At 47.6% G+C, this 24,234-nt stretch overlaps 1 protein-coding gene across 1 annotated transcript in view; it reads left to right on the forward strand.

Annotated features, from left to right (window-relative positions):
• The window catches only part of LOC148522333 (voltage-gated delayed rectifier potassium channel KCNH8-like), a 467,010-nt gene extending 446,737 nt beyond the window's left edge, over positions 1–20,273 (forward strand). Inside the window, exons 8-12 of the mRNA XM_088474145.1 lie at positions 4,972–5,241; positions 11,462–11,661; positions 15,341–15,590; positions 16,411–16,625; positions 20,127–20,273. Coding sequence (XP_088330271.1) covers positions 4,972–5,241; positions 11,462–11,661; positions 15,341–15,590; positions 16,411–16,625; positions 20,127–20,273 — 1,082 coding nt within the window. The remainder of the gene's footprint in view (positions 1–4,971; positions 5,242–11,461; positions 11,662–15,340; positions 15,591–16,410; positions 16,626–20,126) is intronic.
• The last annotated feature ends 3,961 nt before the right edge of the window (positions 20,274–24,234 follow it).

Raw genomic sequence — 24,234 nt, forward strand, 5'->3', positions numbered from 1 at the left:
ATAAGTCATCTTATGAGATGTGAGTCATTCTTGTGAGTTTTCTGTGAGATGTGAGTCTTCCTGTGAAATATAAATAAGCCTATGAGATGTGAGTCTTCTTGTGAGTTTTATGTGAGATGTGAGTCTTACTTTAAGCTTTGAGTCTTCCTGTGAAATTTCAGTCTTCATGTTGGCTGTGACCTACTGTGAGATGTGAGTTCCTGTGAGATGTGAATCTTTCTGTGAAATGTGAGTCATACTGTGAATCTTCATGTGAACTGTGAATTACTGCAAGTTGTGAGTCTTCCTGGGAACTGTGAGTCTTCCGTGAGCTGTGAGTCTTCCTGTGGGCTGTGAGTTTACTTGTGAGTTGTAAATTACTTTGAACTGTGAGTCTTTCTGTGAACTGTGAATTACTGCAAGTTGTGGGTCTGCCCGTGAGCTGTGAGTCTTCCCATGAGCTGTGAGTCTTCTTGTGCATTGTGAGTCTTCCTGTGAGCTGTGAGTATTCCTGTGAGTTGTAAATTACTGTGAACTGTGAGTCTTCCTGTGAGATGTGAGTCTTCTTGTGAGCTGCAAGTTTTCCTGTGAGTTGTAAATAAGTGTGAACTGGGAGTCCTTCTGTGAGCTGTGATCTACTGTGTGATGTGTGTCTTCCTGTGAACTGTGAGTCTTCCTGTGAAATGTAAGTCATCTTATGAGATGTGAGTCTTCTTGTGAGATTTCTGTAAGATGTGAGTCTTCCTTTGAGATGTGAGTCTTCCTGTGAGATATGAGTCTGCCTGTGAAATGTGAGTCCTACTGTGAGTCTTCCTGTAAGCTTTAAGTCTTATTGTAAATTGTGAGTCTTCCTGTGAGCTGTTATCTCCTGTGAGATGTGAGCCTTCCTGTGAAATGTGAGTCATCCTGTGAGATGTGAGTCTTCTGTGAGATGTGAGTCTACCTGTGAGATGTGAGTCTTCCTGTAAACTGTGAGTCTTCTTGCGAGCTGTGAACTACTGGGAGATGGGAGTCTTCCTGTGTGTTGTAAATTACTGTGAACTGTACGTCTTCTTGTGAGCTATGGACCACTGTTAGAGTGAGTATACCTGTGGGATTTGAGTCTTCCTGTAAGCTGTGAACTGTCAGATGTGAGTCTTCCTGTAAAATGTGAGTAATCTGTGAGATGAGTCTCCTGTGAGATGTATCTTACTGTTGGATGTGATTCTTTCTGTGAGATGAGTCTCCTGTGAGATGTATCTTACTGTTGGATGTGATTCTTTCTGTGAGATCATGATGAGTCTTCTGTGAGATGTGTCTTACTGTTGGATGTGATTCTTTCTGTGAGATGAGTCATCTGTGAGATGTGTATTCCTGTTGGATGTGATTCTTTCTGTGAGATGAATCTTCTGTGAGATGTGTCTTACTGTTGGATATGATTCTTTCTGTGAGATGAGTCTCCTGTGAGATGTGTCTTACTGTTGGATGTGATTCTTTCTGTGAGATGAGTCATCTGTGAGATGTGTATTCCTGTTGGATGTGATTCTTTCTGTTAGATATGAGTCTTCCTGTGAGCTATAGTACAGATAAGGCACCAAGTCATTCTAAAGTTGCCACCAAGAAAATACTGTATAATGCACTTCATACAACCTGTGCTCCTAATGTGTATTACGTGCTTTTATTCACACAGGTCGACAACAAGTGCACTGTTACAGGAAAACACAGAAAAGCACAGATGCATTTCAGAACCGCTTTCATTTATTTCCATTATATGAACAGCAATAGGCACACTTCTATCTACAATAAAATGTATACTAAACCGAAGGAAAACTGGGGGGAGACTTAGCAAATCTTGGAGAGAGTGCTAACCAATCAGCTTCTAACTGTAGTTTTTCTAGCACAGCCTGTAACATGGCAGATAGCAGCTGACTGGTTGGTACTTTATCTCTCTCCAAGGCTTACTACAGTACATAGACCCCTTTATCTCTCTCCACTTTATTTCTCTCCAAGGTTTGATAAATCTCCCCCTAACTTTATATTATTTTGCATCTCTGACATGTCCTTCGGGTGGTCCTAGATTCCCCTGTCCCCTTTTTCGTACTTCCCACCTTTCCTTTGCCAAAAAGTGACAACAAAGATGTTTTTCCTTATAAACATTAAAATAAAATGCAGCTGACTAATCACAACTCACACATACTAATACACTCTATAAAGGCAATTTACACATCCCAAAATATACAGTGGTGCAAATCATTTCATTTCTATCTGCGGAATGTCCCTATGAGGTCTATGGCCCTCATTCAGAGCCGTTCGCTATTTGCGGTCGTTCGTTCAAAAACAAGGGGTGGCTATTCAAATGATCCGTTCGCAAATTGCAGTCTGTTCACACCTCTAAGTCTGAACGAGCGAGCAAAACATACGCTCGTTTATTTGTTAAAAACGCCCCCTGGCCGCTCGCACCATACGTCATGTCCGCTATTTATTAGATTAATCGAGTACATCGACCAGCGTATGAACTGCTCGCTATTCTTGTGGTTGGTGTTTGCTACCACAAATTTGCGAGCAGTTCTGGCTATAAAATAACCCAGTGACGTGGTCAATGACGCTGCTGTATTAATTATGCACACCCATAATACGCCCGTTTTGACCTTTAAGCACGCCTGCGTTCGGATCTCCACTCCCCATTTTCAAGCACCTTCCCCTGTTACCACCCACATACGCCTCATTCTGTCACTCAAAATAGCAGGCACTCGCTATATAGCGTACAAACGATTTTTGGCCGCACTGACTGGTTCGCGCATGCGTACTAAAAACCGTACGCATGCGCAGATGTGCAAACATCGCTCGGAACGAGCGTACTGCCGCTAACGAGCGGCTCTGAATGAGGGCCTATGTACTAAGCAGCGATAAGAGACAGAGTGAAAAGTGATAAGTAAGTGATAAGGTGCCAACCAATCAGCTCCCAACTGCCATCTCACAGGCTGTGTTTGAAAAATGACAGTTGGGAGCTGATTGGCTGGCACCTTATCACTTTCTTATCACTTTTCACTCTGTCTCCTAACACTGCTTAGTACATAGACCTCTATGTTGTGTAGTGACATAAATGTATTTTTTATTATAAATGTAACACATTTTTTGTTTCCTATATTTCAATGGAAAACAACTAAACACCCTTTTCTGATAATAGTCTCTAATGAGGAAAATTAGGAACATTTAAGTCAGGAGCAGCTGTCCTTCCAAAGTAGAGGGAGGTGGGGGAATGAGAGGTCATTCTCTAGTTTAGCATTAGGAACTTTAGAAACACTCCGCAGGCTCTGAAAACTAGTTATTGCTCTCTCTGCAGATATAAAAGCTCTGACAGGACCCAGTAGTTTAGCCAGGGGGAGGAGGGGGGCAGAGGGAGCGCCCTCTCACGCTGCTGGAGAAAATAAAGCCTATCTGAGAGGGGAGTCAGTCAGTGCAGGGCCGCTCAGAGGCTGTCTAATTTGTTGTTTTTTTTTGCTAAGTGCTAGGTTCTAAGACTGGAGGAGTCCAGAAGTGGCTGACTTACAGGCAGGTGGGCAGGCACACTGTTGCTGGCCACCACCCAGATGATTCACAGTACTCCTCCTCCCCTCCCTTGTAGCGGCTGTGCAGCCTAATGCTAGGATGTACTGTATGGCGGTCACTGGAATGCTGTGTGTAATGTATGGCAGCCACTGCGATGCTGTATGTACTGTATGGCAGTCACTGCGATGCTGTATGTACTGTATGGCAGGCACTGCGATGCTGTGTGTACTGTATGGCGGTCACTGTGATGCTGTGTGTATTGTATGGTGGTCACTGTAATACTTTGTGTACTGTATGGCGGTCACTGTGATGATGTGTGTACTGTATAGCAGTCACTGTGATGCTGTGTGTACTGTATGGCGGTCACAGCAATGCTGTGTGTACTGTATGGTGTGTGTGTGATAGTTATTTATGTAATTTGGATGCAGATAATATATTTAGATGCTGATATTTTAATTTTTAAACACTCAGGACCTAAGGCGTCTATTTTTCCAACTCCCGTCATGGTAAAAGCTGGCCACGCCACCGGCTGGGCATAAGCTAACCTAATACTGTTCACACATAAGGGACTTATGCAGAGTTTAGTGTAAGCGTTGAAAAGTCTACCTTGTATGCTTCAAAAATGAGTGCACGCAAATCTTAGTTGAATGCCGAATCTGAATGTATCAACCAGGTTGATGGAACAAGGGTGTGACAGAGCGTTCTCATGTAAGTGAGGTTCAGTGTGGGTGAGTTCTCACAAATACGTCCCATGCAGACCATGGCCTAAGCACATACACACCCGGTTAGGAGGCTTCTCTTTTGCACCTACTATTGGGCAGGTACAAGTACTGATGATGTGGCTTGTAGTAAACCAGACACATGTGCTACCAATGCAGACAGATGTGCGCATCCTCATATACGGACTACTCTACATGTGCGCAAATACACTATTTTCCCTAGCACGTTTCCTTCAGTACTGTATGCCCATTCAGATCACCCGACAATATGTGTATTTAACTTTTTTGAATTGTGTTTTATTTTACATCACAGTCTGCACATCCTTCCATGGAAGTAACAGCATCATGTCCTTCCATGGAAGTAACAGCATCATGTCCTTCCATGGAAGTAACAGCATCATGTCTTTCCATGGAAGTAACAGCATCATGTCCTTCCATGGAAGTAACAGCATCATGTCCTTCCATGGAAGTAACAGCATCATGTCCTTCCATGGAAGTAACAGCATCATGTCCTTCCATGGAAGTAACAGCATCATGTCTTTCCATGGAAGTAACAGCATCATGTCTTTCCATGGAAGTAACAGCATCATGTCTTTCCATGGAAGTAACAGCATCATGTCTTTCCATGGAAGTAACAGCATTATGTCTTTCCATGGAAGTAACAGCATCATGTCTTTCCATGGAAGTAACAGCATCATGTCTTTCCATGGAAGTAACAGCATCATGTCTTTGCTTCCTTCCCCAGGATGGCTGCATGAATTCTCCAAGCGTCTCGGAATGCCATATACCCAAGTAGAAAAACTTAACCTGTCAGCTAACAGTAGCGTTCTATCCAACGGCAGCCATGGACCGGGCCAGACCTACGTGGAGCTACTTGGGGGACCCTCCATCAGGAGCTCTTACATCACATCGTTGTATTTTGCTCTCAGCAGCCTCACTAGTGTCGGATTCGGGAACGTGTCTGCAAACACCGATGCCGAAAAGATATTTTCCATTTGCACCATGCTGATTGGTGGTAAGTCAGTGTCCTATTCCCTGTGACGAGCAAAATGATGAAAGCAATTAATTGGGTTTGGGTAGGTGGCGGGCTGAGGGCCAAATATGGGAACTTGTAGAACATTGGGGACTTGGGGAAAAGTTAGTATTATGGAAGATTTACGGGGACATTTATCAAACCTTCGAAAGAGTACAAGTTTGATCAATCATCTTCTAAGGGGCCCTTTATGAATTAATTATAATATTCATTAAGATATGAGTAGAATTTTTTTTTTCTCCACTATTTGCGACAATAAGAAACACATTTTAGGACAGGGGCTCTGTTAGGATGCGATCACCTTGCTAATAATAATTCATGAATATGCCCCTAATGGTGCATACACACGGTCAGATCTGTCAGATGAACGATTGAACGATTTTTACCATCGATTTGAACGATTTTACCAACGGTTTGAACGATTTCAGACAGTATTAAAATGAATGGAATCCTCCAAATCTGACTGCAAACGCCATCAGATGTCAGATATCATTATCTGACATTCGGGAACGCGCATGGTTCATCGTTGCAGGCCCACATGTCAGATTTTCTTTCAGATATGAACGATTGAACGATTTTTAAAATCGTTATCGTTCAGATCTGACAGAAAATCTGACCGTGTGTAGGCACCATAAGTCTCATAAACTGAAATAAGATTTTGCGCCTAATCTACGAAGCGGCGGCTTTTGTACGCCGCCGATTGCCAGCGGTCTGGAGGGGAAAATTTCAAATGGCACCCGCAGCCAGTGTAGAGCACGCCGGTCTTTACACTGACGGTGAGTGATGTTTTAAGTTTACACCTCCACCGGGAACTGGTGGCTTTTTGTAATATAGGGGTCTATTTACTAAGCAGTGTTAGGAGACAGAGTGAAAAGTGATAAGAAAGTGATAAGGTGCCAGCCAATCAGCTACCAACTGTCATTTTTCAAACACAGCCTGTGAGATGACAGTTGGTAGCTGATTGGCTGGCACCTTATCACTTTCTTATCACTTTTCACTCTGTCTCCTAACACTGCTTAGTAAATAGACCCCTAAATCTCTTTGTGTTTACCTTACAGTGCTGTAATTGTTATAGCGTAGAATGTATTTCTATTGCATTTGTGATAAAAAATAGTAGTACTAGGCTTGTTTCCTCAGCGTTGTTTGTGACCTCTCTGTCAGAGCACATACAGTATTGCCTATGCGGTGGCTTAGATGACTTATTTAGTGTGTCGGGGTCAGTGCTGGAGAGAGCTGCATCTCACTGTAGGTTTTCTGTATACTGAAGCGTGGAAGCCAGAACGTGTACGCAGTCATTTTAGTGGCGCTGCAGTAAATAATCCTGTTACTGGCTTACGTTAGCATCTGCTGAATTATCATATTTTACTAAATATCCAGCACATTACGGGGTCTATTCACTAAGCCATGTAGAGAGATAAAATGGAGACAGATAAGTTCCAGCCAATCAGCTCCTAACTGTCATGTTACAGGCTGTTTGAAAAATTACAGTTAGGAGATGATTGGCTGGTACTTCTCTTTCTCCATTTTAGCTCTCTCCAAGGCTTAGTGAATAGACCCCTACATTTGGAATAGAGATAAAGGGCCTGATTCATGGGTGGACGCAAAAGCGTCCGCAGCTACGTCTATTGGCGGTCGTCCGACTGCGACTTTACGCCAATGTGGCTACAGAGCCCTTCTCTGGTCTACATCCGTGTGCATGTGCAAGGACTGAGACGCCAACAGTCAACGCCTGTACACGCTGTGATGCCAATTGGCGCATCCTTAAACACTACTATCAGTCGCAAAACTTGCACCAGCCCTAAGTGAGCGGTCGAGCGCTTGTGTACGCAGCCAATTTCACTGACACGCTCAGGACATTCCCATAACACGCCCATAAGGTGGAGCATCTCCGTGCGTGCGGTGTCACCTCCCTGTCATCACCCTGGAGCGCCCACTACATGTTCAATCCACTTCTTCCTGAGTGCGCCTGAAATTACAGCTGCGGCTCTGCGCTTGACTCAGAGGTGCGCTAAGGCATTCACAGCGGCGATCCCGCGTGCAGCTGCTGTGCGAGAGTATGCTAATTCTGTAGCCAGCTGGACATGTGCAGATCCGAGCAATTGTGCACAAATATGCATCCGCCGTCACCAATCATTCTATAATTGCCCATCGGATTAGAATAATGCGGACTGGCCGCCTGAACTGAGATGTCGGAACCTTGTTTGTCTGTGTAAGTGATCGCAGACGCAGGCAACGACAGCGTTTTTGCCGCCACTCCCCGTTACCTCACCAAACGGTCCCTGACTGTCAATCACTCTGCAAAGTAATCCTCATTGTGAGCGCCATCGGTGCGTGCGCAATGCGACCGCGAGATATGTGCAGCCGACCGATAATCTCGCAATTGCGAAATATCGGAATTGTGCACGTCTTTGAATCATTTCCTCTGCACGGGCACAATCGGGATGCATGGGTGGTGCGCAGTACCAAAAAAGTCTCTCCACTACGTCCGAGATCAGCATTGCGCACACCCCTGATTTAGGCCCAAAAAGAGATGGCGGCTAGTGACATCTCTTGTAGTATGTCAGATTCATAAGGAAAGCCAATCAGGGGCGTATTAAGAAAGGAGGGCGCCTGTGTGCAGTCTCCATCCGGGCCCCCCTCCTCTCCTCTCCAGCGGCCGGCAGAGCACTGAGCGCAGCAGACTCTGGGCACTAGAGTAGACTCTAGTGCTATAACGGAGTCTACTGTTCATGTACAGATCACCAGGAAAATGGTGCGGCAGCCATTTTCCCGGTGACCTCCCCACTGTGCCTGCACAAAACTCAGAGAAAATGGCCACGGTGGCCATTTTCCAGGAGATTTGTACTGCGATGGTACCGCCGAAAAGGGACTCCGGGCAGAGTGTGCGGGGCACACGGGCAGAGTGTGCGGTGTGGGACCCCCAGGACCCAGGGGCCCGTTATAGATACGCCCCTGAAGCTAATGTACTTAGCAATCATTTTACTGCACCATATAAAGAAAACTGCTTCCTATATATCCTTAGCCTGGAAGATAAAAGTTTCTAAAGTTTGCAAACATACTTCAGAACTCCGAACCAGCCTTAACTATAGTTTAACTTTGAGTTTCAGTGATATAATGATACACTATGGAGCAAGATCCTGTATCTGAGAACGCAGAGAAGGAAAGTATCTCAGCATTCCCATCTTTTTTTGACGTTTGTATCTCTGAACAATTTACCGTGAATATCCCCCCACTTGAGAAGATGCAGGCGACCGTTTCAGAAAGTATATTTCATTGCCGCATCCACAATGTACAGCGGCACGCAGCCTGTGACTACAGTTTCCAATCTGCAATTTAGACCTCTTCAAATACTATTGTGGATAAAGTGAATGCAGAAATGCTTCTCTCGGAGCCCGGAACAATTTAAGCTCCCACTATTTTATTGTCAGACACTGAAAATGTTTTATAACACTGAGAGGGGTCACACGGCGTTCTCCCGGATGCTTAGCGGGCATCATTCTGGATTTTTTTTTTTCTTTGCTTTCTTTATGCTGCTCAGTAGGGATGTAAAGAAGTTTTGGTAGAACTTGGGTAATTGTCATGTTGAAAACAAAAACAATTCACAATAACAAACACACAACCTCCTATAACATTTCTTACTGATCTATGAGCAGAGAGTTGTATTTTGGCAAGGCTAAGGTCTCTTAGGGGCTTATTCTGATATGCCCTGGTGTACAGCCGTGCGTCTAGGGGCAGAACTATGGGAGACAATGGAGGCGCCTGCTGCCAGGCTCCAGCACTGAAGGGGCACCTCCTCCATTGCCCACAATATATTCACCCCACTTAGGGCTGTAACTATGTACCCGGAGTGTACCGTCATGGCCGCCCAATACATGGCACCTCTTCTTGTCACCTGAGAAGCCCCCATACAATAGTGGAGAGCTCCGTGTCAGACCATCATCTGGCGCCTCCGTCTAGCTATAGCCCGTCCTTACTCATTTATGTTGCTGCTCTTCATCAGCTTCTTATGTCAGAGTGACACGCCACACGCCTGGCGCCCCCTCACCCACAACTCTCCATCTCACTCCTCCCTGGCGACAGCCCTAGCCTTAGCTCGGACCCGTGCAGCATTCCCGGCGCATCCCCTCACCAACAACTCCGTGTCCCACTGTCCCCCCTGGCAACAGCCCGAACCACAGACCCATGCAGCAGTCCAGGCACCCCCCACACCCACAACTCTCCGTCCCACTCCTCCCTGGTGGCAGCCCTACCCACAGACCCATGTTGCAGAGTCTTGAGTTGGTGGCTTGAGGATAAGCGTGGCTGCAGATCTTCTTGGCATGGGAGACGGGGGCCTGGGGCAACAGTGACTGAGTCTTGGGGGCACCAAGTTATAACTTGCCTCCGGGCGTCTGGGATGAACTTACGCCGCTGCGTGCATCACAATGAGACTCGCACATTGGCGCGTCTTTAGATGCTGTAATCGTGTGTGTTTTAGATGCTGCCATCGGTTGCATTATTGAATCTTGCACCAGACCCATGCTAGGTGCAGGTTCTCCGTCAGTGTACGGCCTTAAATGTGAATGCGTCATGTGACCGCGGCACTCCCTCCCTTAACACATCCATAAGAAAGAACATATCGGTGTGTCAACTTAGCCGCCTCCCGGTCACCGCCCAGGAAAACCCAGCACATTTCCCAGACATTTCAGAGACCCTGCATCTCATTCGTGGCTGTGACTCTGGGCCTGATTCAGAGCCGGACGCTATTTGCGAACGGTCGTTCAGAAAAAGGGGCTGGCTATTTAAATTGAGCGCTCGCTCTTTGCGGTCTGTTGACGCCTCTCAAATGACTATGGTCCTGATTCAGAGGCGCTCGCTACTTGCGACCACTCACTCTGAATCAGGGCGGATTTTTTAAAAAAAAATCAGCCTCCAGGCCGCTCGCACAGCTGTGGGTGACCACCCACAGCTTGTATGGGCGACCTGGCGACCATCGGGCTTGCGACGAGACCCTTGTGGTAGGTTCTCGTCCACCACAAGCCCCAGTGAACTTCCTGTTCTTATAGAGGAGGAAGTTCACTACTGATGTCAGTAATTATAGGCTCAGCCTCAGTGAGGATTCACTGCTCAAACCACAAAGTATACTTAGTAAAATATTTGATGCGCTATGGAAACTCCAGAGGAAGAGTGGTAATGTAACTTTCCCAAGTGTTAAAAAAACTTTGAAGTTAACTGTTCCATAACTAAGGATGTTTCCAACCAATCCATATACAAAGGAAAAATAGTTTGTTTTGAAAAAGGGATAAAGATGGCGGGGTAGCAATAATCCAATTTTGTAAGATAGCTTTACATGCTGCTGCATTTACAGCCAAAAGTAGTTACTTATCCCTTTGAAACCCTCTGAGTCGTACGAATAATCTCAGAAATAGCCCATTCTGCAGAAAAAGGTACATAGTTAACCAGGTGGGATGTAGTTTGGAAGTCGACGGTCTAAATGCCGACCGCCGGCTTCCAGACTTTCTAATCCCGGCGTGGTACTAATGACCCAACCAGGTGATCTAAGGAGAATTCTCTCACCGATAGCCAAGATTGACGAAAGGGAGGACAAGTCCAAAAAACAGTGTAGGAAGTCTGCATGTGACGTATGGCAGCGTATACAAGTGTGTGACGTCTGCACATACTTGTGTGTCGATGAGGTGTAAATAGGACCTGTGGAACTTATTAAAGATCGGAAATAAGTAGATTTTTTTAATTTAGACATCAGAGGAGATGACGGGACACCATTGACTAGCTCCTGAAGCTACCTGCGAGTGATCTATATGTTTTCCCCAAAAAAACATAATGTATGGAGATGGCCTTTTTTGGGACTGGTGGAGATCCCAGCATCACATCAGCCATTCCTAGTTGTAGGCGTAAGTTCATGCACCTTTAGGTCTTTACATATGGAAAGTATGGCACCCGGACACCCTGTGTCGTATTATATTATCAATGGGATATTAAATTCAGGGCTCACTGACATGTGTATAAACTAGCCCATGCCTTTGTACAGTATGACGTATCGTGCTAGAAACACTGACGCTCTGGTTGTCCTTTCTAGTTTATCTGTGATGTGGACATATTATATCATATGCTAAATGACATAGCCCAGTATACTCAGTGCTAGTCTAGGCTGAGCGAAGTATATTATCCCCTGACATCACTCACGCCTTGCTTTTGTGTGCAGCTCTCATGCACGCGGTGGTATTCGGCAACGTGACCGCCATCATTCAGAGGATGTACTCTCGGCGCTCTCTCTACCACACCCGTACCAAGGACTTAAAGGACTTTATACGAGTTCATCGTATGCCCAAGCAGCTGAAACAGAGGATGCTGGAGTGTTTCCAGACAACATGGTCCGTCAACAATGGCATTGATGCCAATGAGGTGAGATTAGACAAGTGGCATCTGGGCATTTTTGATAAAAATGGCTGGTATTTGAATAACCTGTTGGCAGTGAAATGAACCGTTGTTGGACCGGTCTCTGTCATGTGTCATGTAGAGCTCTGATTTATTTATTCAAATAAATGGGAGGAAAGAGAAAACACTACTTTATCAAATCCAGGTTAAGTAAAATTTAAGCAGTTGCCATCCTGTTGTCTTATGCCTTTATGTGATTTAATTAAGGATTTATTTTATCCCCATAAAAACATGTATGTATTACACTGCACAACAATTGAAATGTTTCCGATGTGAAAATAGTTACTTCTAATTAGGCATGTGCGCCGGACCATTTTTGCCGGATTTGGTTCTAATTCGTCGTCCGGCTTTGGATTTGGATTTGGATTTGCCAAACTGCGGTGACTGGCTTTGGATTTGGATTTGGATTTGGATTTTTTTACAAAAATTGACAAAAAAAGCTAAAATCACATAAATTGGTCTTTTTTTTCTTCCTAGAGTATTATTAACCTCAATAACATTAATTTCCAGTCAATTTAGACCATATCACAGCTTATAATATTGTTTTCAACATTATTGGCCAAAGGTTGCAGTGAGCTGACTGGTTACTAAGCGACAAAGCAGCGGCACAACGACACAAACACCACAGTATAAAGCACATCTATGACACATTGTCACACAGCAGTGGCAGAAATGAAAAGTAGTGCACCCACCCAGTGGGGTACGGCCAGCAGAGTCACAGTACTTGTTTACAAAGTGGGCTACGGCCCTAGGAGTCACAGTGCACAATCTTATTCGCATTACACCGCACATAGGGCCTGATTCACATTACACCATAAAGTAGTGTCTCTTATTTATGTTACGACACACAGTAGTGCCCCTTTTACACAATGCCCACAGTAGTGACCCTTTTACACAATGCCCACAGTAGCGGTGTCCCTTACACAATGTCCCCCAGCAGTGGTGCCCCCTATGCAGTCCCCTTAGTAGTAGGGTCCACTATGCAGTGCCCCCAGTAGAATGCCCCCCAGTAGTATGCCCCCCATTAGCAGGCCCCCCCAGTAGTATGCCCCCCATTAGCATGCCACCCAGTAGTATGCCCCCCATTAGCAGGCACCCCCAGTAGTATGCCCCCCATTAGCATGCCACCCAGTAGTATGCCCCCCCAGTAGTATGGCCCCCCCAGTAGTATGGCCCCCCCAGTAGTATGGCCCCCCCAGTAGTAGGCTGCCCCAGTAGCAGGCCCCCCCCCTGTAGTAGGCTGCCCCAGTAGTAGCCCCCCCCTGTAGTAGGCTGCCCCAATAGCAGCCCCCCCAGTAGTAGTAAGCCCCCCCAGTAGTATGGCCCCCCCCAGTAGCAGGCCCCTCAGTAGTATGGCCCCCCCAGTAGCAGACCCCCCCCCCAGTAGTATAGCCCCCCCCAGTAGCAGGCCCCTCTGTAGTATGGCCCCCCCAGTAGTATAGCCCCCCCCAGTAGCAGACCCCCCCCAGTAGTGCAGACCCCCCCCAGTAGTATGGCCCCCCGCACCCCCAGTAGCAGACCCCCCCCCAGTAGCACCCCCGGCCCTTGCACAAATTAAAAAATAAAAACTTACCTGTATCCCCGCTCCCGCGCCGTCCGCTCTGTCACACGCTGAGGAGGGAGCCGGAAGACGGAGCTCATGTGTGAGCTCCAGCCGGCTCCCTCCGTGCAGCAGCCAATGAGAGTCTGTGTGACTCTCATTGGCTGCTGTAACAAACACACAGCTGCCGCTGGCGGCTGTGTGTCTGTGTCTGTGTAGGGCAGAGCGCTATCACTGCGCTCTGCCCTACACGCGAGGAGACCTGATGTCGGATTCTCTAGTGAGAATCCGACATCAGGCGGCCGCCGTTCGGCCCCGAACGGGGATCCGAGTCAGGCGGTGAACACCCGAACAGGGTTCGGGTGGACTCGGATCCCCAATGTTCGGAGCGGTTCGGATTCCATGCAAAGAATGAATATGACATTTAAAACTCTCAATTAACTCTGAGTTCCGAGATATAGCCCATTTATGATGATGTTGGGGGTATTCCTAGTGAAGGGGGCAGAATGGAGAGAATCTTACCAGCAATCTGCGTTCTGCGCACAGGGGGCGGGGCCTAATGACCCAATTAAATGAATCAGTTATTTGTCCCCTCACCTATTCAAATATATGCGATTCACGGGATTACCCACACAAGATAACTGTGGTGCACTGAGTGACGAGCATAGGGAGCGATTCCACCAAGACATTTCAGCCATGGAACAAAGATATCAGGGTAGGTGATCACTACTGTTGGACAGTGACAAGAGATGCCCCAGAGGAGGAGTTCAAGCGACAAGCAAAGAGAAAGCACTACCATGAATAGGCCACTATATTACATAGTACTTTCATATGCTGTATGTGTGTTTCCTATGCTGTATGTGTGTTTCCTATGCTGTATGTGTGTTTCGTATGCTGTATGTTTGTTTCCTATGCTGTATGTTTGTTTCGTATGCTGTATGTATGTTTCCTATGCTGTATGTTTGTTTCCTATGCTGTATGTTTGTTTACTATGCTGTATGTTTGTTTCCTATGATGTATGTTTGTTTCGTATGCTGTATGTTTGTTTCGTATGCTGTATGTTTGTTTCCTATGCTGTATGTTTGTTTCCTATGCTGTATGTTTGTTTCGTTTTGTGTTGTTATTTGTGATTGATTGAATTAAAACAACTGTTATTTTCTATCAATAAAATATCAGATTATTTTAAAATAGATTTTCACTTTGACTATATTACTAATGTACATACAGTATAGTGCAAGTAGTGTAGCTCAAAAAATAGAGCTAGTAAAAACATTCTGAAATAATTTTTGTTTTTCTTGACCTCAAATTAGTAATGTATGACTATTATTAATGTATGACTATTTTTAGAAAGGAAACAAATTAAAAGTATTAATGTGTTGTACAGTGTTTTATCTATAATGCAGTGTGCTATTGCAGTAATATCATTATTATAACAGAGCCTATATAAAATAGTTACAGCGATGTTCTAGGTGGAGGACACCCACGTAGTCTAATATTCAAAAAGATTTTGAAACAACTAAACAAAGTGCATCCGGTGCTGGAGTCACCTCGTCGGGTGTCTCACTGCTCAGGTCAGTCCTGGCCGCTCCCGGACCACGCAAGGCTTAGATCAGATGCTGAGAAGCTCGGCTTTACCCCAGAAGCATCCTGCTCATGTTAACAACATGTTAACAAAACTCCTATTGTCAGATAATAAGAATAGCCTTCCACATTGAGTCCTTGTAATTCCACCGTGCGCATTCAAGATGACACAATAGCTGCTTCAACAGCCCGGGGCTGGATGTAGCTGCAGAGATATCCACACAATAGAAACAACGATTCTCATTCTGTAGGCACATAGTCATGCTGAGCCACCCTGAACTGGCCGTCACTGTCCAGTAATAATCTAACACACTTTTTAGACCCTCACACACCTGGGTTCCTATTTATGTGTTATGTCTCTGTTGGAGAACTCTCAATGTTTTGTACCAGCATCAACTGTGTAACTTTATTTTTCATCAGCCTTATTTTGTTTCTTTCATCACTGATTGGATTGTCTTGAACATACTGTATGCATTGTACACCTGCTTTTGCTTTGTAACACCCCTCTCTCCCGTTCCTGTGTAGCTTCTTAGGGATTTCCCCGATGAGCTAAGAGCGGACATAGCCATGCACCTGAACAAGGAGATCCTCCAGCTGCCGATCTTTGAGTCCGCCAGTCGTGGCTGCCTGCGCTCGCTCTCTCTTAGCATCAAAACGTCCTTCTGCGCCCCTGGAGAGTACCTGATCCGGCAAGGGGATGCTCTACAAGCCATATATTTTGTCTGCTCAGGGTCCATGGAGGTGCTGAAAGACAACACTGTCCTCGCCATATTGGGTGGGTTTTCTTAGGAATAGACTAAGTTTGTCTTACAGATAGGGGGGGACAGCCTACTAAACTTGGAAAATTTGTAAAAAGTAACAGAATTAGATGGCGCTGAAACTGCAATAAAGGCAAATGAAAAACTTTAAAGCTCAGAATAGAAAAGACATCTACAGTAGGTGCTCATTCAGTACCCCCTGGGTACTTAGGGTTAGGCACCACCCCGGAGGGTTAGGTTTAGGGTGTGGGAAGGGGGGGTTAGGTTTAGGCACCAATGGGGGGAGGTTAGGGTTAGGCACCACAAAGGGAGGGTTAGGGTACTTACCACCCCCTGTCGGGATTTCGAACCGTCGGTCTTCCGCTGTCGGTATTTGATCCAGCGGCTATTCAGCTGCCGGCATTACATACCGATTCCATGTGCTGATAGTACTTCACTCATTAGCATTGTGTCTATTTTAGATAATTCAATTAAATGAACTAGCGGCTATCTATTCACATTACTTAATTACCATTAACATATGGATTGCTGCATTGTTGCGCTAATCTTTTCCATACACTCCTGCATTGAGTACTAATACATACACCCAATGTTTTCATATCCTACCCCGTTCCTACCTAGACGTACATACACACACTGTTACGCCTGGCGTATGCCTAGTGTACAGTAGGCACCAGATGTGTCCAGCCCTTTAAACAGTACATGTGCTTTTTCTTGTGTCCATCTTCTCCTACTGGGGCATCCAACACTACATGACCCAAGCTGTTTGCGAACTTTCTGCTTAAAACAAAGTAGTAGAATATTTGTAAACCTGACACTCGTCTCTGACATTCCCAGGGAAAGGAGACCTCATCGGCTCAGACAATCTCAACAAAAACCGCGTGATCAAGACCAATGCCAATGTGAAAGCCTTAACTTATTGTGACCTGCAGTACATCAGCCTGAAGGGCCTGCGGGAAGTTCTAGAGCTGTATCCAGAATACTCCCACAAATTTATCACCGAGATCCAGCATGACCTCACCTACAACCTCCGGGAGGGCAGCGAGGCAGATGTGAGTGCAAATGCCGCCTTTATATTTTGATTGTTCTGGATCTGCTTTTACCATTTAGAATGTGGATTTTAGATTATCTACATTAATCTGAGGTCTTTATGGTTTGTTAATATTGTTATTGGTATATAAACACAGAAATGCGGGGAACGAATTAATGGAAACAAATTGCCGCACTTTGGTGGTTCATTTCCACACTACCTCTTGTGCGCCGTTTATTTGTGTAACTCTCCCATCTAATATATTACTGCTGCATCCAGCATTTATGTACGATATTTGTGGTCCTGGTAACAGACAACTGTTGAAGATTATTTAGGTTGTGGTCTGAAAAGTTGGCATTCAGAATGTTGACATGGACGTTAGGTCAACAACCAATATGTTGATATGCAATAATGTTGATATGTTCATAATGTTGACACTGAACATGCCGACACTAGAATGTCAACATACAGTTTTTATCTTATTTTAGCATAAACCTAACCCCTAAGATTAACGCTAGCCCCTAAACCTAACCCCTAAACCTAACTCTAACCCTTAAACCTAAGACTAACACTAACCCCTAAGATTAACGCTAACCCCTAACTCTAACCCCTAAATATAAACCCTATATCTAACCCTAATCCTTTCCCTAAAACCTAACCTGAACCCCTAAGCCTAATCCCTAAACCTAACCCTAACCCCTAAGCCCAACCTTAACTCCTAAGCCTAACCTTAACCCCTATGCCTAACCCTAATCACTACACCTAACACTGACCCCTAAACCTGGGCCTAAAACTAACCCCTAAGTCTAGCCCTAACCCTAACCACTGGCCGATATATTGGCCGATCAATTGATCGGCCAATATATCTGCTGCCCATCGGTGGGTGTGTACAGAAGATATGACTGTGAAAGACGTCATACACAGACATATCAAATTGGTTGTGCTGCAGACATATCTGTCCATCAGCAAGTGTGTACGGGCGGTCTGCAGACCGCCAGTACATATGTAGCAGCAGCCACGGGGAGGGGGGCGGATCTGCCCCCTGGCCAGCGGGACCCGCGGCTGCCAGATAGATGATAGTCATTCAGTGTGTATGAACGATCATCATCTAATCACTTGATCTGCAGATATATCTGTCAGGTGTGTACCCACCTTAAGACAGTGGTGCTACACGTTGGGCCACCACGTGCGGCCATCACAGCTTACATAGACTATGGCATTGAGCCTACCACTGTCTGATATTGTGCAAGTGGGGTGCAGCATCATTTTTCCAGAAGACAATTGGCTGATGCCCGGCCGATCGAGGTGGTTTAGGCTCTCCCAAAAATCATTCAATAACATGTCATAATCAGCAGCGACTCCTGCCCTCTTACCTGAGGGGGGCTGCCACTGCTGCTTGCCTGGGTCCCGGCGTCTTCTCAATGAATCTGGCAAGCGCCGGGTCCGCGGGCATGCGCATAACACCAGCTTCTCTGGGTGAAAAAGCCCTTTAAGTCCCGAAAAGCCCTTTAAGGCTGCCCAAAAGGCTGAGCAGCGGCTTCCACTGTAAGCCGCTCTCTGCTAATCACAGCCCGGACTGGCAGTCCCAGGGAGAGGAGACACGTCCCCCTGGGGCTACCTGTCTTCAGCGTGATTGGTAGGTGGCGCTTCCAATGGGAAACCATCTCCAGTCACGGACTGCACTGACTCACTGAAGTGGCTGATTTTACTAGGGGGGGCTGCAGCCTTGCCCAGCCCCTAGGTAAAATCCGCCACTGGTCATAATTGCTTGATGGGGTTCATGTCCAGTAAAAAAAAAAGAACACTGAAAGAAAGACTAACCCTCTGTGCTACTGAATAGCAGTTATCGCAGACCTTCGCTTTGAAGAGGATGACTGCCCCAAAATCATTGCCATAAAAATACACCCACAACATGATTGAACCACCGGAACTCATCACGGTTGGACTCAAGCACTCCAAGCTGTAGCCCTAGATCAGGGATGGCCAACCAGTCAGAGGCAAAGAGCCAAAAATTATCTATAGTCAAGTTAAAGAGCCGATAGCATACGCGCTTAAGCTGTCACAAGGCCACGCCCCACTTTTGTGCGCACACGCCTTTGGTATGACATTCGCAGAAGCATGACCTTGTGTCGCACCCCCATTTTTAGTCACGCTGGGACCGAGCCCAGCACATTGAAAATACCCAATTTACATAATTTTCCCAATATAATTTTTTCACTGTTGAAGTGAAAGAAAAGGCCAGAGCAATATAAAAAACATTGAAAAAGCCACATTCACCTAAAATACACAGAAACAAGCCAGATCCACATAAATGTATTTTAAAAACCACATCCACATAAAATACATTGAAAAAGCCAGATTCACATAATACTTCACATACTTCAGCTCCTCCATGTGTCTCTCCAGCCCCCTCCCTTGCCATTTCAGCCCACATTCATGTGTCATTGCAACGAGTCCTCATGTGTCACTCCAGCCACAACCCCCTTCCCCGGAGTTATCTCAATAGCCCTACTCTGCCCCCATAAGCATGAAAGCAGGCATCATCCCCCCAGCACTCAGTCTGCCCCCCCCCCCCACTGGCTTTCAGGCAGTAGTGCCCATTGTGCTGTGCCCCCTGTAGTTGTGCCCCATATGCAGTGCCTCCCTATAGTAGTGCCCATTATACTGTGCCCCCTGTAGTTGTGCCCCATATGCAGTGCCCCCTGTAGCTTTGCCCATTATGCAATGCCCCCAGTAGTTGTGGCTCTTATGCAATGTCCCCTGTAGTTGTACCCATTATGCAGTGTCCCCAGTAATTGTGCCCCTTCTGCAATAACCCCTGTAGTTGTGCCCATTAAGCAATGCCCCCAGTAGTTGCGGCCCTTATGCAATGCCCCCAGTAGTTGTGCCCCTTCTGCAATGCTCCCTGTAATCGTATCCCCTAAGGTAGAGCTCCCAGTGCTAACTCCCCCTCCCCGTCCACAGCCCTGTGAAGAAACGTACCTGTCTTCATGCTGGCACCGCTTCACGCCGTCAGGGCTCCTGAGTCCCGTCGTCACTGCAGCTGCCGCTTCCGCTGCCTGCTGGATCTAACTGGATCCAGCAGGCGCGCAGGCTCCTTGCATCGCGGGTGATGTCATGACGTCACCCGCACACTGCATCACTGGAAACGCTGGCCTCTGAAGCAATCAGAGGCTTCTTGAGCCTCTGAATGCTTCAGAGGCCAGCGTTCAGTTCCAGTGGGGGTCTGCCGAGCCGCATCGGAAAAACAAAAGAGAGTCGTGGGTTGGCCACCCCTGTCCTAGATCATCTCTGTCAAAAACAATTTTTTGATTGGTGAAGGATGATTTGTCCCGACCATAGCAATTTCCTCCACAGCTCAGTAGACCATTGCCAGTGCGCCGTGCATCTCTGAGGTTGCAGACAGCCCTGCTATGCCAGGTGTGATGAGAGGCTTATGCACTATAAGCAGACTATGACAGCCTTGTCTGTGGTGCTCTTGTTGGACTGTTTTTTTTAACGAAACGTCCCGCTTGCACAACAGGTTGAAATTTTCAGCAAATACCTGGCCTGCTCTTCCTTTCATGTTGAATTAGTGAATGCATATCCCAATCCAGGCGTCTACACTTCCATCAACGGTTGCTGCTTTTCCCTGAGAGTTCCATGCTCAAATCACTTTACTCATGAGTAGGCTACCATACTGTACCTTTAAACCGGAGCCATATGAATTACATAGGCTCTGTGGCTGGCTGGCTGACTTCAAACCTGCATTTCCCATGGCTTTAATCAGCCACAGAACCTGTGTAATCTATGAGTATCCCGGTTTAAAGGGATAGTATGGTAACTCTACTCATGAGACATGTGAGCTACTGAAGGCACTTGGCTGAGAGAGTGGACTTGCGTATTTGGATGAGAGAGTGGAGGGATGCACTTAGGTGAGAGTGGAGGGGCATATTTAGCTGTGAGAGTGGAGCAGCACACTTGGCTGAAAGAGAGTGCAGTTGGCTGAGTTAGTGAAGGGGTGCATTTGGCAGAGGAATTGGAGTGGACTAGTGCACTTGGCTGAGGGACTGATAGTTGAGTGAGAAACAGAGGGTCAGAGAGGGAGATGGGAGAAAGACACACAGATATGCCCCAGCTACATCCTTGCCACTGGTGCGGCAAATCGCAGCACGCCCGTGCCTCCATAGGAATGCATGGTGCGATTACAGTACACACCAAAGCGTACCATAGTGTATGCAGGCATGGGGAATCGCATGGCACGATGCGTTGCGCGCATTTGTGGCGCAGTCAGCAATAATGCAACTGGGAGCATCTGTATGGTGGAAAGGGGGAGGAAGAGAGACATGCGGAAGACATATGGGGAAAGAGGGAGGAAGAGAGATGGAAGGCGGGGGATAAACGAAGAAAGGGGGAAGAAGAGAGATGGGGAGATAGGGGGTGGAAAGATTTGGGAAGGGGAAGTAAGAGAGAGCTACAGGTGCCCAAGCTGATCCGGTTGTTTATGCATTGTGCATGCTGGTGAATGATGGGTCTAGAATATTAGTAGCTGCATAGTGCTCCAAATTGCTGATGAATTAATTGTTCCAGTGTCCTTGTACTTATACCGGTAGATCCCAGGAACACGTGTGTATGAGACGCGCACTCTCTATTATCATTCTGCGCAAGTAAAGATTTATTGAAAATTTGTATTTAAAACGTGTTTGATTATCATTATGTTCTGCGCATCCCGTCGTGGTGGAGCAGGATCATGTCCTCTATGGGCATTTTATGTCTTTATAGAATATATAGGAGCTGTCATACTGTATATATACTGTATGATAAAAGCCTTCCATCATGATCCATTGCTTGCCTGTCTAATGTGTATGTCCACCTTTACATTACTAGCCCATCAAACTATATAAGCCTCAGCTCCCTATATGCATGCTCTCTCTCTCTCTCTCTCTCTCTCTCTCTCTCTCTCTTTCTGTCTCTCTCTTACTCCCTCTCTCTCTCTCTCTGTCCCCCCCCTCTCTCTCTCTCTCTCTCTCTCTCTCTCTCTCTCTCTTTCTCCCTCTCTCTTTCTCCCTCTCTCTCTCCCTCTCTCTCTCTCTCCCTCTACCTCTCTCTCTCCCTCTCCCTCTCTCTCTCCCTCTCAACCTCTCCCTCCCTCTCTCTCCCCCTTCTCTCTCTCTCCCTCTCTCTCTCTTCCTCTCTCTCTCTCCCTCTCTCACTCTCTCTCTCTCCCTCCCTCTCTCCCACCCTCTCTCCCTCCCTCCATCCCTTTCCCTCTCTCTCCCTCCCTCTCTCTCCCTCCCTCCCCTCTCCCCTCTCTCTCTCCCTCCCGTCTCTCTCTCTCTCCCTTCCTCCCTCCCTCTCTCCTCCCTCTCTCTCCCTCCCTCTCTCCCTTCCTCCCTCCCTCTCTCTCCCTCTCTCTCTCCCTCCTTCTCTCTCTCTCTCTCCCTCCCTCTCTCTCTCTCTCTCTCCCTTCCTCCCTCCCTCTCTCTCCCTCCCTCTCTCTCCCTCCCTCTCTCCCTTCCTCCTCCCTCTCTCTCCCTCCCTCTCTCTCTCCCTCTCCCTCCATCTCTCCCTCCCTCTCTCCCTCCCTCTCTCTCTCCCTCTCTTCTCCCTCTCTCTCTCCCTCTCTTTTCCCCTCCCTCCCTCTCCCTCCCTCTCACTCCCTCTCTCTCTCTCTCTCCCTCCCTCCCTCTCTCTCTCCCTCCCTCTCTCCTTCCACCTGTCTCCCTCCCTCTCTCTCTCCCCCTCTCCCTCCCTCTCTCTCCATCTCTCTCTCCCTCCCTCTCTCTCTCTCTCCCTCTCTTTCCCTCTCTCTCTCCCTCCCTCCCACCCTCTCCCTCCCTCTCTCTCCCTCTCTCTCTCTCTCTCCACCTGTCTCCCTCCCTCTCTCTCTCCATCTCTCCCTAACTCTCTCTCTCCATCTCTCCCTCCCTCTCTCTCTCTCCCTCCCTCTCTCTCCCTCTCTCTCTCCCTTCACATGTCTCCCTCCCTCTCTCTCCCTCTCTCTCTCTCCGTCTCCCTCCCTCTCTCTCTCTCTCCCTCTCTCTCCCTCCCTCTCTCCCTCCCTCTCTCTCCCTCTCTCCCTCCCTCTCTCTCCCTCCACCTGTCTCCCTCCCTTTCTCTCCCTCCACCTGTCTCCCTCCCTCTCTCTCCCTCCCTTTCTCTCCCTCCCCTCTCTCTCTCCCTCTCTCTCTCCCTCTCTCTCTCCCCTCCCTCTCTCCCTCCATCTCTCTCCCTCCACCTGTCTCCCTCCCTCTCTCTCCCTCTCTCTTTCTCTCCCTCTCTCTCTCCCTCCGTCTCCCTCCCTCTCTCCCTCCCTCTCTCTCCCTCCACCTGTCTCCCTCCCTCTCTCTCCCTCTCTCTTTCCCTCCGTCTCTCTCCCTCTCTCTCTCCCCATCTCTCCTCTCCCTCCCTCTCTCCCTCTCTCCCTCCCTCTCCATCTCTCCCTCTCTCCCTCCTTCTCTCCCTCCCTCTCTTTCTCCCTCTCTCTCTCCCTCTCTTTTCCCCTCCCTCCCTCTCCCTCCCTCTCACTCCCTCTCTCTCTCTCCCTCCCTCTCTCTCTCCCTCCTCTCTCCTTCCACCTGTCTCCCTCCCTCTCTCTCTCTCCCCCTCTCCCTCCCTCTCTCTCCATCTCTCTCTCCCCTCCCTCCCTCTCTCTCTCTCTCCCTCTCTTTCCCTCTCTCTCTCCCTCCCTCCCACCCTCTCCCTCCCTCTCTCTCCCTCTCTCTCTCTCTCCACCTGTCTCCCTCCCTCTCTCTCTCCATCTCTCCCTAACTCTCTCTCTCCATCTCTCCCTCCCTCTCTCTCTCTCCCTCCCTCTCTCTCCCTCTCTCTCTCCCTTCACATGTCTCCCTCCCTCTCTCTCCCCTCTCTCTCTCTCCGTCTCCCTCCCTCTCTCTCTCTCTCCCTCTCTCTCTCCTCCCTCTCTCCCTCCCTCTCTCTCCCTCTCTCCCTCCCTCTCTCTCCCTCCACCTGTCTCCCTCCCTTTCTCTCCCTCCACCTGTCTCCCTCCCTCTCTCTCCCTCCCTTTCTCTCCCCTCCCTCTCTCTCTCCCTCTCTCTCTCCCTCTCTCTCTCCCTCCCTCTCTCCCTCCATCTCTCTCCCTCCACCTGTCTCCCTCCCTCTCTCTCCCTCTCTCTTTCTCTCCCTCTCTCTCTCCCTCCGTCTCCCTCCCTCTCTCCCTCCCTCTCTCTCCCTCCACCTGTCTCCCTCCCTCTCTCTCCCTCTCTCTTTCCCCTCCGTCTCTCTCCCTCTCTCTCTCCCCATCTCTCCTCTCCCTCCCTCTCTCCCTCTCTCCCTCCCTCTCCATCTCTCCCTCCCTCTCTCCCTCCTTCTCTCCCTCCCTCTCTCTCCATCTCTCCCTCCCTCTCTCTCCATCTCTCCCTCCCTCTCTCTCCCTCTCTCTCTCTCCCTCGCTCTCTCTGTAATAACTTCCTTTTGTCTTTATGAAGGCAGCATTTTTGTTTCATAATAAGGGGATGATGAAGGGTGAAGTGCTGTAAAATATAGTAAAGTGGTAGCGGAGGTGACATCTAATTATCATGGCTCCACAAGCCATTAAATGGGAGAGCAACCGCAGATAATTACTTCTGTATTCATTTACATTTGCGCCTTTGCTAAAGTCATCATCATCACTGTCATTTATTTGTAGCCAG

Source organism: Taudactylus pleione, unplaced genomic scaffold (assembly GCF_031769625.1).
Source record: "Taudactylus pleione unplaced genomic scaffold, aTauple2 ptg000147l, whole genome shotgun sequence".
Taxonomy (NCBI): Eukaryota; Metazoa; Chordata; class Amphibia; order Anura; family Myobatrachidae; genus Taudactylus; species Taudactylus pleione.